This window comes from Leptodactylus fuscus, chromosome 5 (assembly GCF_031893055.1).
Source record: "Leptodactylus fuscus isolate aLepFus1 chromosome 5, aLepFus1.hap2, whole genome shotgun sequence".
Taxonomy (NCBI): domain Eukaryota; kingdom Metazoa; phylum Chordata; class Amphibia; order Anura; family Leptodactylidae; genus Leptodactylus; species Leptodactylus fuscus.
The window spans coordinates 79,058,497-79,071,276 of NC_134269.1; the positions used below are offsets into that span (position 1 = coordinate 79,058,497).

A 12,780-nucleotide genomic window follows, 5' to 3' on the forward strand; every position below is an offset into this window, starting at 1 on the left:
GCCAGAGATACTGAGGGAGAAGCTGAACCTTGGTGGTGTGGACCATCACCTGTCCAACTGGATACTGGACTACCTGACAAACCGCCCTCAGTATGTGAGAGCCCAGGACTGTGTGTCTGACACTGTGATCTGTAGTACGGGGGCACCACAAGGTACAGTTCTTGCCCCATTCCTCTTCACACTGTACACTGCTGACTTTAGGCACAACTCATCCAGCTGTTACTTACAGAAGTACTCTGATGACTCTGCTATAGTCGGCCTGATCACTGATGGTGACGATAGGGAATACAGAGACTTAAACCGGGATTTTGTTGAATGGTGCCAGCAGAACCAGCTCAGGATTAATGCTGGGAAGACCAAGGAGATGGTGGTGGACTTTAGTAAACGGAGAGGTGCTCCGACCCCGGTGGAGATCCAAGGAACATGTATTGAGATAGTCAGGACCTATAAGTATCTGGGCGTGCTCCTCAACAATAAACTAGACTGGGCTGATCACCTGGAGGCGCTGCACAGAAAGGGCCACAGCAGACTCTACCTGCTCAGGAGGCTGAGGGCCTTCGGAGTCCGTGGGACACTTCTTAGGGCCTTCTTCAACTCTGTGGTTGCCTCAGCCATCTTTTTCGGTGTGGCCTGCTGGGGAAGCAGTATATCAACCAGGGACAGAAATAGACTTGACAGGCTGATCAGGAGGGCCGGCTCTGTCCTGGGGAGCCCCTTGGACCCAGTACAGGTGGTGGGTGACAGAAGGATACTGTGGTCTGTGGTGACCTCCATGTGGGAGAACAAATCCCACCCCATGTATGGGACCCTGATGGGACTTGGCAGCACTGTAAGTGACCGTCTGCTTCACCCCAAGTGTGAGAAAGAGCGCTATCGCAGGTCCTTCCTTCCAACCGCGACCAGGCTGTATAATCTACATCAGACCAAACGAAGATCACTCCGCACAGAGAACTAATGATTATGACGATGACCATGAGGTCTTCCTCTTTCTCTTCTGTTTTTCCTTAGCTGCTATGGCCTCCTAGTATATCTTCTCTCCTCAGCTTATGTGTGTCTACGTCTGTAACATATTACTCTGTATTATCCTGTATCTGTATTACTATGCTGCTGTAACACGCTGAAATTTCCCCAATGTGGGACTATTAAAGGATTATCTTATCTTATCTTATATGATATTCTTACAACGAAAGTCAATGGCAAATGTATACAACTGTGTATATTAAAGTTAGTTTGCTTTTAGTCAGCATCACAGTACCAGATCAAATGCAGTTCCTTCAGCATGTATCTATTCCTTTGGCCCTTTAATGTACATGATGTGGGCAGGAAGCAGTTAACATTTAACCACTGTAACACCTTAATGTGGCCTGAATTACATTTAGCAGTTTACAATGGTACAGAATATGTAAAATTTGAGCTATCAGTGATGGGCAACCCTCTTGTTTTACAATTATACTGTAGCTTTTTGCTAAAGTCGCTTCCCATAAGCATCTCTGCCAAAAGTTACAAGATTGGAACAAAATTTCATAGATGATCTAGTAATAACTATGTACACACTATTGGAATAAAACATAAAAGCAGGCGTTTTGCTCATAAATCAGTTTTATTACAATTGTAATGTGAAGATGGAGCTATGGACAGATTAATATGTCAGAGTTTATCATCTATAACTATTGGTTTCTTAAAATTACCCAAACTATAAAGTGTCTTGCATCTTGGAAGATGTAGAATTTGGTTTTAAAGGAATGATTGTAAACATGCACTTGTAGATGGTAGACCGTGCTGCCTGAAGTTTAACAGCTTTATTCTGTCTTTTGTATTCATTTCATGACCTTTCCTTCTTTATCGGCTGCAGGTCTGTCCACAGAAGGCACGGTTGGAGAAATTTCAGTTCAAGTAGATATCTTCACTCATCCTGGAAATGGAGAACACAAGATTACAGTAAAAGGTATGATGGGGAGAGAAGCATCCTTTCATTGCTATCTAATGTCCACATTATTTCTTATTATAACAGGCTTTTGTTATGGAGCCGAATGAAACAAGAAGTTCTTTGTCATTTCTCTAAAGATCACTAGGCCTTCAGTAATTTATAAAGATGTAGCAAACAAGAGGGTACAGCCTTATTGCCGAGTCCGGTTATCCCTCACTTTCATGGGACTTGTCAGACTGAAGTCTTATTCTGCTTGCTAATGCTCTTTTTATTATTCCAGAAACTGTGTGAATGTATTTCATTCTTTCATCCCTATCATTTCCCCTATATTTCCCTGCCCCCACCACACACACACACACACACACACACACACACACACACACACACACACACACACACACAGTAATTTGCAATTTTCTGTCCTTACTCAAAACTGTTACACCTTACTGCACCCACTATTCATCCCACTTTAGAAAAGTGAGTGAGGAAGAGGGCGAGTTTAACCTGTCCAGCTAACATACACCTGATTTATCAAATTCTACTTTTAAAAGAGGTCACAAAAATTGTATACAGACTGTAGAAGGGAGTGGTTTATAAAGTGCAGAAATATCTCAGGTCAGAAAAATGAGATGTAATCAGTCTGTCAGCACTAAAATCGTTATGAAACCAGCCCCAGTACGTTACAGTATTCACAGCCGTGAGCACAGTGCTGTCATTTGTTTGAATTGATTTTAACATAAAAAATACTTTTTATTCCTATGCAATTATGCTAAGAGTGTATGAGGAGAGTGTACTGGGGCAGCCGAGTATTGCAGCAAGAATCTGCTATCGCTCAATACCCCTTCCAGCAACACTGATTTAATCGGAACGTTCCCTACCTCCTCCAAGGCGCGACAAAGATATTGTCGTGATACTCACCACCCTTTAACACCCTCTCGAAGCACTCTTAGCTCATTTACATAGGAATACCAAGAACTTTTTGGCAAAATTATACATTCTACAAATAAATGATAGTCCTGTGCCCATGACTCTGAGCATTATAAGGCACTGGGGCTGGTAAAATAATGTTTTAATAATGCTCCTTTTAAAGAAGTGCCAAATTTTCAAACTTTGTGTGATATTTGATAGATTTGGAAAATTTATAGCAAGGCAGACTCCAACAAAACTGACTTTCAAAATTCCTGTCATTCCCTATAAGAGTCCTTGTAGCACTGATAGAGTCCTTCTATCAGTTTCCCCCTGGCTGAGGAAGAGATGTATAGTGACTGGAAGATGATAATGGTAATGATAAGGGCCGGCTCCAGGTTTTTATGGGCCCTTGGGCGACAGAGCCTCAGTGGGCCTCCTTGTAAAGGAGGCGGGGGATTCGAGACACTGTGCGTCGCAGATGAAGCGAGTGACATCACACAGGAGTGTGGTGTCACCATCGCCATGCCTCCCAATTTTTAAAAAGTAGAAAGAGGGGCAAAATGTCCGTAAATTATATGCCCCCCTCCATTTATCCCCCAGTTTCATATACACCCTTCCTCTGCCCCCAGTTTCATGTCCCCCCCTCCATCTCTGTCCCCAGTTTCATCACATTCTCCCCCTTCATCTGCCCACAGTTTCATGTCCCCCGTCTCTGCCCCAGTGTCATGTCGTCCCCCCCCCTCCCCTTCATTTGCCCCCCCAGTTTCATTGGGCCCCCTCCATCTCTGTCCCCTGTTTCATGCCGTTCTCTCCCCACCCCCTTCATCTTCCCCAGTGTCATGCCGTTCCCCCCCTCCCCTTCATTTGCCCCCTAGTTTCATGGGCCCCCTTCATTATGTTCCACCTTAATATTTAATACAAAACAAACACTTACACTCACCTTCCATCGCTCCCCCGACGCTCCTCTCTCCACTCTCTCACTCCATTGACATAGGCGATTAAAGCAGGAGCTGTGATGACGTCATCGCGCCTACACACGCAAGCCGGGCGGCAGCTTTAAAGCAAGAGCTGAGCTCACAGCTCCTGCTTTAATCACCTATGTATCGGGGCAGGCAAGTGCTGGGGCGGGCAAGTGCCGGGGGGCCCCCAGAGGCTCTGTGGGCCCCGGCACTTGCCCGACTATGCCGTGCGCTGACACCGGCCCTGGTAATGATGATCATTTATATATGTGTACTGATTCTTATGCTTTTTTACATGAAAGCAGTACTGTTGTTTCATGTGAGCAACATCATTCTGTAAATGTGCTTCATACAATTTATTTAATAAAGCTAGTAGCAAATGTGCTAAAAAGAGTTGCCAATTCTCTCATCAACTCTCCATTTTATTAAATACTTCTATTCCCCAAGAAATATCAATGCTGAAACCTCCCTTCTTCTGCACTGTACCATTCCTCTGTTACTTCTTGTAGAAGTGTATGACTAATTTGATAACTTATTGTTATCCTTTTCAGGTCTCTACTTGCCTCCTGAATGATATCAGCAGCCACTGGGGACTGTTGAGGACATGATTGGGGCATGTCATTAAACCAGCGCACTTCATGTGACCGCTGAGGCCCAATAACTGACTGCTCATGTCCTTCAGGAGCCTCGAAAGCCCTGAAGAGAGAACTGAGAGACCGCCAGGCACTATGACGGCTGTTTGTTTTGTTTACCCATCTCCCCTGGGGTCTGCATGGTGGGGAGAACTGAAAAAAAATTTCAGTACACATGGTTTGTTACTAATACTAACCAGTTCATACATTCCTATTCTTACATTTCCAGAAGGAAAGACAGAGGAATGTTGCAGTGCTGAAAAACAATGCTACTGCATTATTATTTCTTTTACAGTGGGTTCAATTGGATGTCTGTTCTGATAGTGTCCGTTAAAAAAAAAAAAACTTGACATCCATCACAAAACCATTATTTTTCATGGACACAAACCTGCATGCAGGATTTTTTGTCCACGAAAAATAATGGACTTGTGACAAATTTGGTGTAATCAAACATGAACGGTCACTCAGGCCTCGTTCACATCTGCATCGGTAATCTGTTCGAGGGAATCCACATGGGCACCCCCCCGAACGGACTACCAAACGCATTTGCAAGCGGTGTGCAGTGAAAGCACACGGACCCCAATAGACTATAATGGGGTCCATGTGCTTGCTGCGAGTTCTCCGCAAAGAACATGCGGACAAGAAAGTACTTCACAATCTACTTTTCTGTCTGCGTGACTCATGCGTAGATCTTGCAGAAAGCACATGGACCCCATTATAGTCTATAGCAGGGGTAGGGAACGTACGGCTCTCCAGCTGTTGAAAAACTACAACTCCCAGCATGCACACTTGCTCTGCTGTTCTTGGAACTCCCCTGGAAGTGAGTGGAGCATGTTAGGAGTTGTAGTTTCACAGCAGCTGGAGAGCCAAAGGTTCCCTACCCCTGGTCTATAGGGTCTGTGTACTTTCAATGCACAGCGCTTGCAAATGCGTTTGGTAGTCCATTTGGGGGGGTCCCCATGCACACTCCCCCAAACGGATTACCAAACGCAGATGTGAATCAAGGGTCACAGACACCAGATAAAATCCCATTGAAATGGGAAATTCCCATGGAATTTTTAACACATTTGTAATGGTCTTGCTATTGTCCAATGCTAAAATTTTGCAATGGACATTACGTGCGCTCTCAAACGGTACTGTGAACAACTCCTCAGAGTACAGCATGTTAGCACAGAAGAAGTGACAGATCCTGTATAAACAGTCATTTAGAGGAAAACATGGCAACAAATCATAGAAAAGTATAAATCTGCTTATTCTCTCTAATTTTTTGATGGTGTGAATATAACTAACCAATATAACCAAACATATGACAACTTTTCAAGATTAAATGAATAGTAAATAATACTGCATAATTGTCATTTGTCTCTCTATTTTTTCTAGTCGTGGCACTTAATGGGTTACAATGGCAAACCACAGCTATGTTCCGCCCTTTTGTTGAAGTCTTTGCATTAGGTCCAAGTCTTAGTGACAAGAAGAGGAAATATGGCACAAAGACAAAGAGTAACACTTGGTCACCAAAATACAATGAGATTTTCAATTTGTAAGTCCACTTATCAAATACTGACTTATTACAATTGTGTATTGCTAAAAGAATTTCTAAAGCATTAGTAGATACCTTGTAAAACCTAACTTTGATTTATACTGATGTGTGCCCATCCTTTTCTTTCCTTCCGGGTGGACATGTCCAGATATGATAGTCATGAGATGACCAGCTTTATAAAACAACAGATTATTGCAATAATATACTATTTGTGTCTATGTATGACCCATACCCAGTGCTTGTGTGTTGCATAGTGTGATATTATATTGAACTGTTTCCATGTAATATTGGATTCTAAATTCAAGCTAAGATAAGAAAGGGACTGTGCAACTAATCAAATTATTTCGCCATATCAAAGATTTTCATCTGAATTATGAAATCTATGTTAGACCCACCGGAGGGTCTGATATATTTCTTGCAGGCTTTCTCCTTCTGCTGCAAGCTGTGCTTAATAGTGTATTCACTGTAGACAATAGTTGGGTGGTAAGATGAGGAGGCCTGCATCACATATATCTCCTTGTCAAAGCCTCTTGCTGGGACTGTAATGCACCTGCATTACACGATAATAGTTCCAAAAAGCTCACCAAGTACACCTCCATGTAAAGCTCATTTGCTGCTATAGACAGTTCATAGGCACAGTTCTGAACACACTATCACTTTGAACGAGGTGACGCACAAAGGGGTCTTCATAGATTTTCTGGTACAACCTCACTTTTGCACTAATGGTATGTAGGTACTGCAAAACAGCCCCAGTGACTGTTGGTTTGGAAAGGAAGAAGTCATTGGAAGTAGGCACCGATATTACATTGAGAAGCACGTCAGGTCTTATACAGATCCATCGCCACCTGCTGGTCACAATTTAAAAGGCTGTGTGTTTGCATAAACCAATATTTTCAGAATAATGCAATGATATGCTGATAAATATGTCACATAAATGTTATAAAATCAATATTCAGGGTCAAGTAATAGTGGTCATTAAAATGTAGTAAGCATGGTGTGACAAATATAATCTACATAAGTGAAATACATGGTATGCATTTTAGTAAATGTACAAGTAATACTGTAAACACACACCCCATAAAGTTTTCTGCCTAAGGAGCTAATTTTACTTAGAGAATCTACAAAACTACATTATCCCCTCACAGTATGATCTGAGCTAATGTGAATGTAAAAGTAGCATAACGGTTTTATGTGTATTTAAGTATTAATAGGTTATGACGCCATGGCTCCCTATACTTGATCACAGTTTCTAAAGCTGAATGTGTATGTCTATGGCTATATGCAGGAGGTTACAATAAAACCACAGAGCCAATCTTACAGAAATGAAAGCATACATGGTATGTAGCAATGGGATACAATCTATGTATTGCATTAGGCACAGCGTATAAGTTCTAGCTGCCCAGCAGGCCTGCGCTACCGGCATTCAGTAAGTATGACACTTATTACTGGAGAGTTTATGAGGAGCAGGTGTTGATCCCAATGGAAATGGCCACAGGCAGCCTGGACATAGTGATGTGGGAAGAACTCCTGATGTCTATCATATGTCCATGATAGATACCTAATAAAGAAGACTATGCTGTTTATTGGTGATTTATGACATGGATCCTCATTCGTTTCATTCTAGAAAAACAAAGCAGCTTCTGAAATGGTCAGAATCTAATTTACAGGAGCTTTACACACAAAGCCTTTTTCAGGCTATATACACAGTACACAAAAAACATAGGTTGCCAAAAGTGTGCAAAAGTATGCCAGAAGCGTGTAAAATGTAAGATGCAGATATATGAACTATGTTTGTATATGTACTACTACTAAAATAAAAGCTCACAAAGCAAAATTGCATTAGCTATTTAATATTTCCCCATTGACTTTCATAATGCAAAAAATTTTTCAAAAAAATGAAGTAAAAAGTGGTATAAAACCTCATAGACCCAACAATATAACAGATTACAGAATCAGATGGACTCATTTATATATAAAGGCACACAGATTTTTTTTTTATTTTTTTTATTTTATTTTCAATAGTGCTGTTTTTCACTGCATGTCATTTTAAAGGGGTGTCATTTTTAATCTGGGTAAGTTGTCCCCTAAGCACAACTCTGTTCATTTCAATGGGAAATCTGGAGGCAGTCAAACTGCAGCACCTGAATATCTCCGGCACTCTCATTGAAATATATGTAGCGTTTGGAGACAAATCCGCTTGTTCTTCTGATCCCTTGTGCCACCTCCTCTGGTGGAGGCCTGAGTGGCTGCACCCACATCTCTCTGCAAGTTATTCCTTATCCAGATGCAGACTCAGAATGGCCCACAGGTGACTCTTGCATGGGCCCCAGAGCCAGGTGAGGAGAGCCACCAGTTCACCCTGTCATGGCACATGGGCCCTCATTGTACTTCATACAGATACTCAACCAAGTGTCAGTATAATAAAAATATATTACCCAGTTTATTTTTATGTACTGTACTTGGCTGAGATGACATTTAGGTACTGAGTCAGGTCAACCAGTATTCAGGTTCATTCCTGGGCCTCATCTTCTTGAGGTCGTCTGCTGTGTGGGCACATACTGTATCCCTCATACCCCAGAACAAAAACTACGCACCAAACTACTACTAAAAGTAAATTTATGTTTGTGAATGAGTGCCAGGTGATATTTCCATGTTGCTGTATATTGGGCCCCCAGAAAGAATTTTACTTGTGAGCCCTAGAAATCACAGTCTGGTACTGTCCAGATGATAAAACCCCTGTAAAGTTATTCTCTCTAGCTAGGACTGCTTCTAGGGAAGAATTTGACACTTCTCGAGGCACCAGATGGTGGTACATGGAGTGAAAATGGGATCCCGGGGAGATGGGAATTATTAAGACTGGTTTTCTGTATACCAGTCTTAATCCATTCTTCTTCTGGTGTTAACTGCGCCTGAATTATAAAGAGGCTCCGACTATATGTCCAAATTTAAAGCTACACCAGTCAGGCACACAGAATATTAATCCTTTCTGTTAGGAAACCAGCAAATAAATTTTATTCCTGCGAAAGATGCCTTATTCCTGAGGAGAATGATCAACAAAATTGGATGTGTAAAATAATAGAAACCACTGGAAGATGTAGAGGTAGGAGGCATCAGAAATCTTTCATTAGTGAAGATGGATTTGTTATTTAACAATGTATTCATGTGTTTAGGAGTAGGGTGAAGCAGTCTGTCATCCAGCTGAGTATTGAGGCTCTTGTACCTCATTCATTTTTCCTTTTTCTCCTCCAGTGTTCTAAGCAATGAAGAAAGCCCAGCGGCCTATGAACTTCACCTCTGTGTGAAGGATTACTGCTTTGCTAGGGAAGATCGCATTATAGGAATGACAGTTATCCAGCTGAAGGGCATTGTTGAGAAAGGCAACTGTGCGTCTTGGTACTCGCTGACAAAAAACATCTGCATGGATGAAACTGGACTGACAATCCTGCGAATACTTTCTCAACGTTCCAACGATGAAGTTGCCAAGGAGTTTGTGAGACTAAAATCAGACACCCGGTCTCCAGAAGAGATCTAGAATGTGCTGCAGCATGGGAGAACCCACCCAATGGAACTGTTCTAGATACAAACACAAAACATTGATACGGTGTTGTTATTTGATAGTGTATGCATGTGCAAATCAGTGGGAATGTTTATTCAATATGTTTCAATGTTTGCTAGTACACCAGTACTATATTTGCAAGGCGTGTTGAAGAAGACGTGTACCTTCTTTTTATATGAATGACATCGGGCAAGGACTAGTTCCCATAAAGTGCCAAAATCTACACCTAGAACTGAAACAAGCTCATGGTATTTTTGGTAATCATTGTTTTCCTACCAATTTCCAACATGGTTGAGTTATGATCTATTGGTTAATGTATTTGTTGAATAAATGTGCGTCTCTGTGCAATCCATTTATCCTCTGAGTTGCCGACATGTTATTCATAATGTTGCTTTTTTATTTTGCTTTTGGCATATCGAATTGTATGTTGCTGAATGGTTTGTAATTTTATAACTCCATTCCTGACTAGAGATATTACTTTTCATATAATAAAGGATGGGGCTATTTTATGCATCTTCTACACAAACCTTCTGGTATATCACTGTGAAGACAAACTGTAAAAAGCTCGCTTCTAGAACTCAATATCGTCCACCCTTATACAGTAGCTTCTCTTTCTGTGTATTCCAGTCCTTATTGGATCTCTCTCCAGAGTAGTAGTAGTGATAAACACAGCATCCTCGGGAAAAAAATCTTTCTGTATATTTGTATGAAACATTTTGGGATTCTGTGATACGTCATTCCCTGTGTTTTGCTCACGTCATCAGCTCAGCTTCTTGTCACTTAGAGCAATGGGATATTTTCCTTAAAAATTGCAGTATTTTTGTATGGTGCAAAAGGAATGGTAAATTCCATAAAGTCCATCTATCACTTACCCCGAGTGTATGTGCTTGATACATTGTACCGAAAACCAAGGATACTGAGTATTGTCTGGACTATGACAAGAAAGTGTTGTCACAGGCAGGGAAAATGTTGCATTGTATATTTAGCTGCAAATTCAGTCAAGTGTCTCTTTTTAATAAAATTCTACAGTTTGTACTTATGCAACATAAAATGTATTGCACTGAGGCAAAAGTCATGTCATGTAAATATATTTAGTGAGATATTGTAAAATAAAATATGAAGAAACTTCACATCTTATGTTTTATATGTTACTGTGTTTACTGTCTTGGCACAAAAAGAGTGGATATGAACACATAGAAATAAAAATAGATCGTAGGTAGGTAGATAGATAGATAGACTATGTGATCAAAAGTATCCAGACACCTGGCTGAAAATGACTTACAAGTTCGTGGCGCCCTCCATCGGTAATGGAGGGGGATTGCACCCCTTGTTGTTTTGTGTGGCACTATCACAGCACAGGCCTACATTGATGTTTTAAACACCTTCTTGCTTCCCACTGTTGAAGAGCAATTTGGGGATGGCGATTGCATATTTCAACACGATCGAGCACCTGTTCATACTGCACGGCCTGTGGCGTAGTGGTTACACGAAAATAACATCTCTGTAATGGACTGGCCCGCACAAAGTCCTTACTTGAATCCTATAAAACACCTTTGGGATGTTTTGGAACGCCGACTTTGAGCCAGACCTCACCGACCTACATCGATACCTCTCCTCAGTGCAGCACTCCGTGAAGAATGGGCTGCCAGAAACCTTCCAGCACCTGATTGAACGTATGCCTGCGGGAGTGGAAGCTGTCATCAAGGCTAAGGGTGGGCCAACACCATATTGAATTCCAGCATTACCCATGGAGGGCGCCATGAACTTGTAAGTCATTTTCAGCCAGGTGTCCTTTTGATCACATAGTGTATATCGTACATAATAGTTCTTTTCATTCTAATGATATTCAGTTCTGCTAATGTAACATACTTCATACCTCCCTATCAGGCTGGTCCGCCAGCCACTAGTTGTTACCTTTGGGTTAAACCGCTGGGTAACTGCTCATAGTATAATGAAAATGAAGCATTAGCTAGCACACACAGTTCTCAATGGGCATGCTTGGGATACACAGAAGCAGGACTCCTCTAAAGAGAGATCATTTCCTGTTTTTCCACTTTTGCTGATTGATCGACCCACTAATGCCCTACAACAGAGTATATAAATGGGTAGATGATGTTCTTAAGTTATCTGCAGCAGATATTTGACTAGCAACAGAGTCAAAAAATACTGCAAAAATCCAAGACCACATCTGCTGCATGTACCTCCTGTGTCAGCAAGTTGGGACATTCCTGCAGCAGGGATGCAGTAACTAAATTACATAAATTTTTTCAGCTATGAGTCCATCTTTAGTCACACTGTCACTCATGTAGAGTTCCCGCTTCCTCTTATTTCCTAAATGTTCTACTCTCTGTGGCTTCTCCTTTTTTATCAATAACTTCTTATTGTGCTTTATAATGGTCATTATATACAATAGCAAGTAATAGGGTGCATTGTACAGTATCATACATTCTTGTATATTGTAAAGCATCATACAATTTTGTACATTGTATAGTGTTATACATTTTTGTACAATAAGTCAAAAGTAAAACCAATTGTGCGGTAGTTCGCAAATCATAATGGTGGAACCAGCACATATGAGAAGCACAAGTCTATAACTATAGAAAGGATTGCAGGTATTGAATAAGGTTATATATATATATATATATACTGTATATATTCTAAGTGAATATGTGAGATGAGAAGTGAATATGTTTTTTTACCAAAAAAATGAAGTTATCAATGAGGTAGCGTATCTGTAAAAGAATACCATTGGCACAGAATCTTGAGGTGAGTCCACGAGAGAAAAGCTAGAAAAATCAGGTAAGACATTATTATATTTTATAACAAAACCATTGCTTTCAATGCAGCTCCCTGAGAGACATCTCTACATTAAGTTTTATAGTAATATGTTGAAATCAGCTTTAAAGGTTAGGCCTTGTGCTCCTAAGCAATTTCTCTCTTTGGTCCTTTTCCTTGACCTTCAGGCAATTACTGCTCTCTATAATGTAAAAAGCTTTGTGGGTCAAATGGCTACAAGTAAGCTCTATAAAACATGTCATGTTACCTAAATGTACACCTATACTGTTATTATAGAAATGTTATCAATTCAAGTTTATGCATATGTATGGAGGTTCACCAGTATAATAGGCTTCCAATTTTTTTGCCATTTTATTCTGATCTATCATACTCGCTGCTGCTATCTATAGTCACATGCAGTGGTGTAACTAGGAATGGTGGGGCCCCGTGGCGAACTTTTGACGTGCCGCCCCCCCCCCTCG

General features: G+C 41.1%; 1 protein-coding gene across 1 annotated transcript in view; it reads left to right on the forward strand.

The window, feature by feature from the left end:
• Positions 1–10,639, forward strand: part of UNC13C (unc-13 homolog C) — a 482,392-nt gene extending 471,753 nt beyond the window's left edge. Inside the window, exons 32-34 of the mRNA XM_075273478.1 lie at positions 1,853–1,945; positions 5,808–5,967; positions 9,217–10,639. Of these exons, the coding sequence (XP_075129579.1) occupies positions 1,853–1,945; positions 5,808–5,967; positions 9,217–9,499 (536 nt within the window). The 3' untranslated portion in view covers positions 9,500–10,639. The remainder of the gene's footprint in view (positions 1–1,852; positions 1,946–5,807; positions 5,968–9,216) is intronic.
• Positions 10,640–12,780: the final 2,141 nt, after the last annotated feature.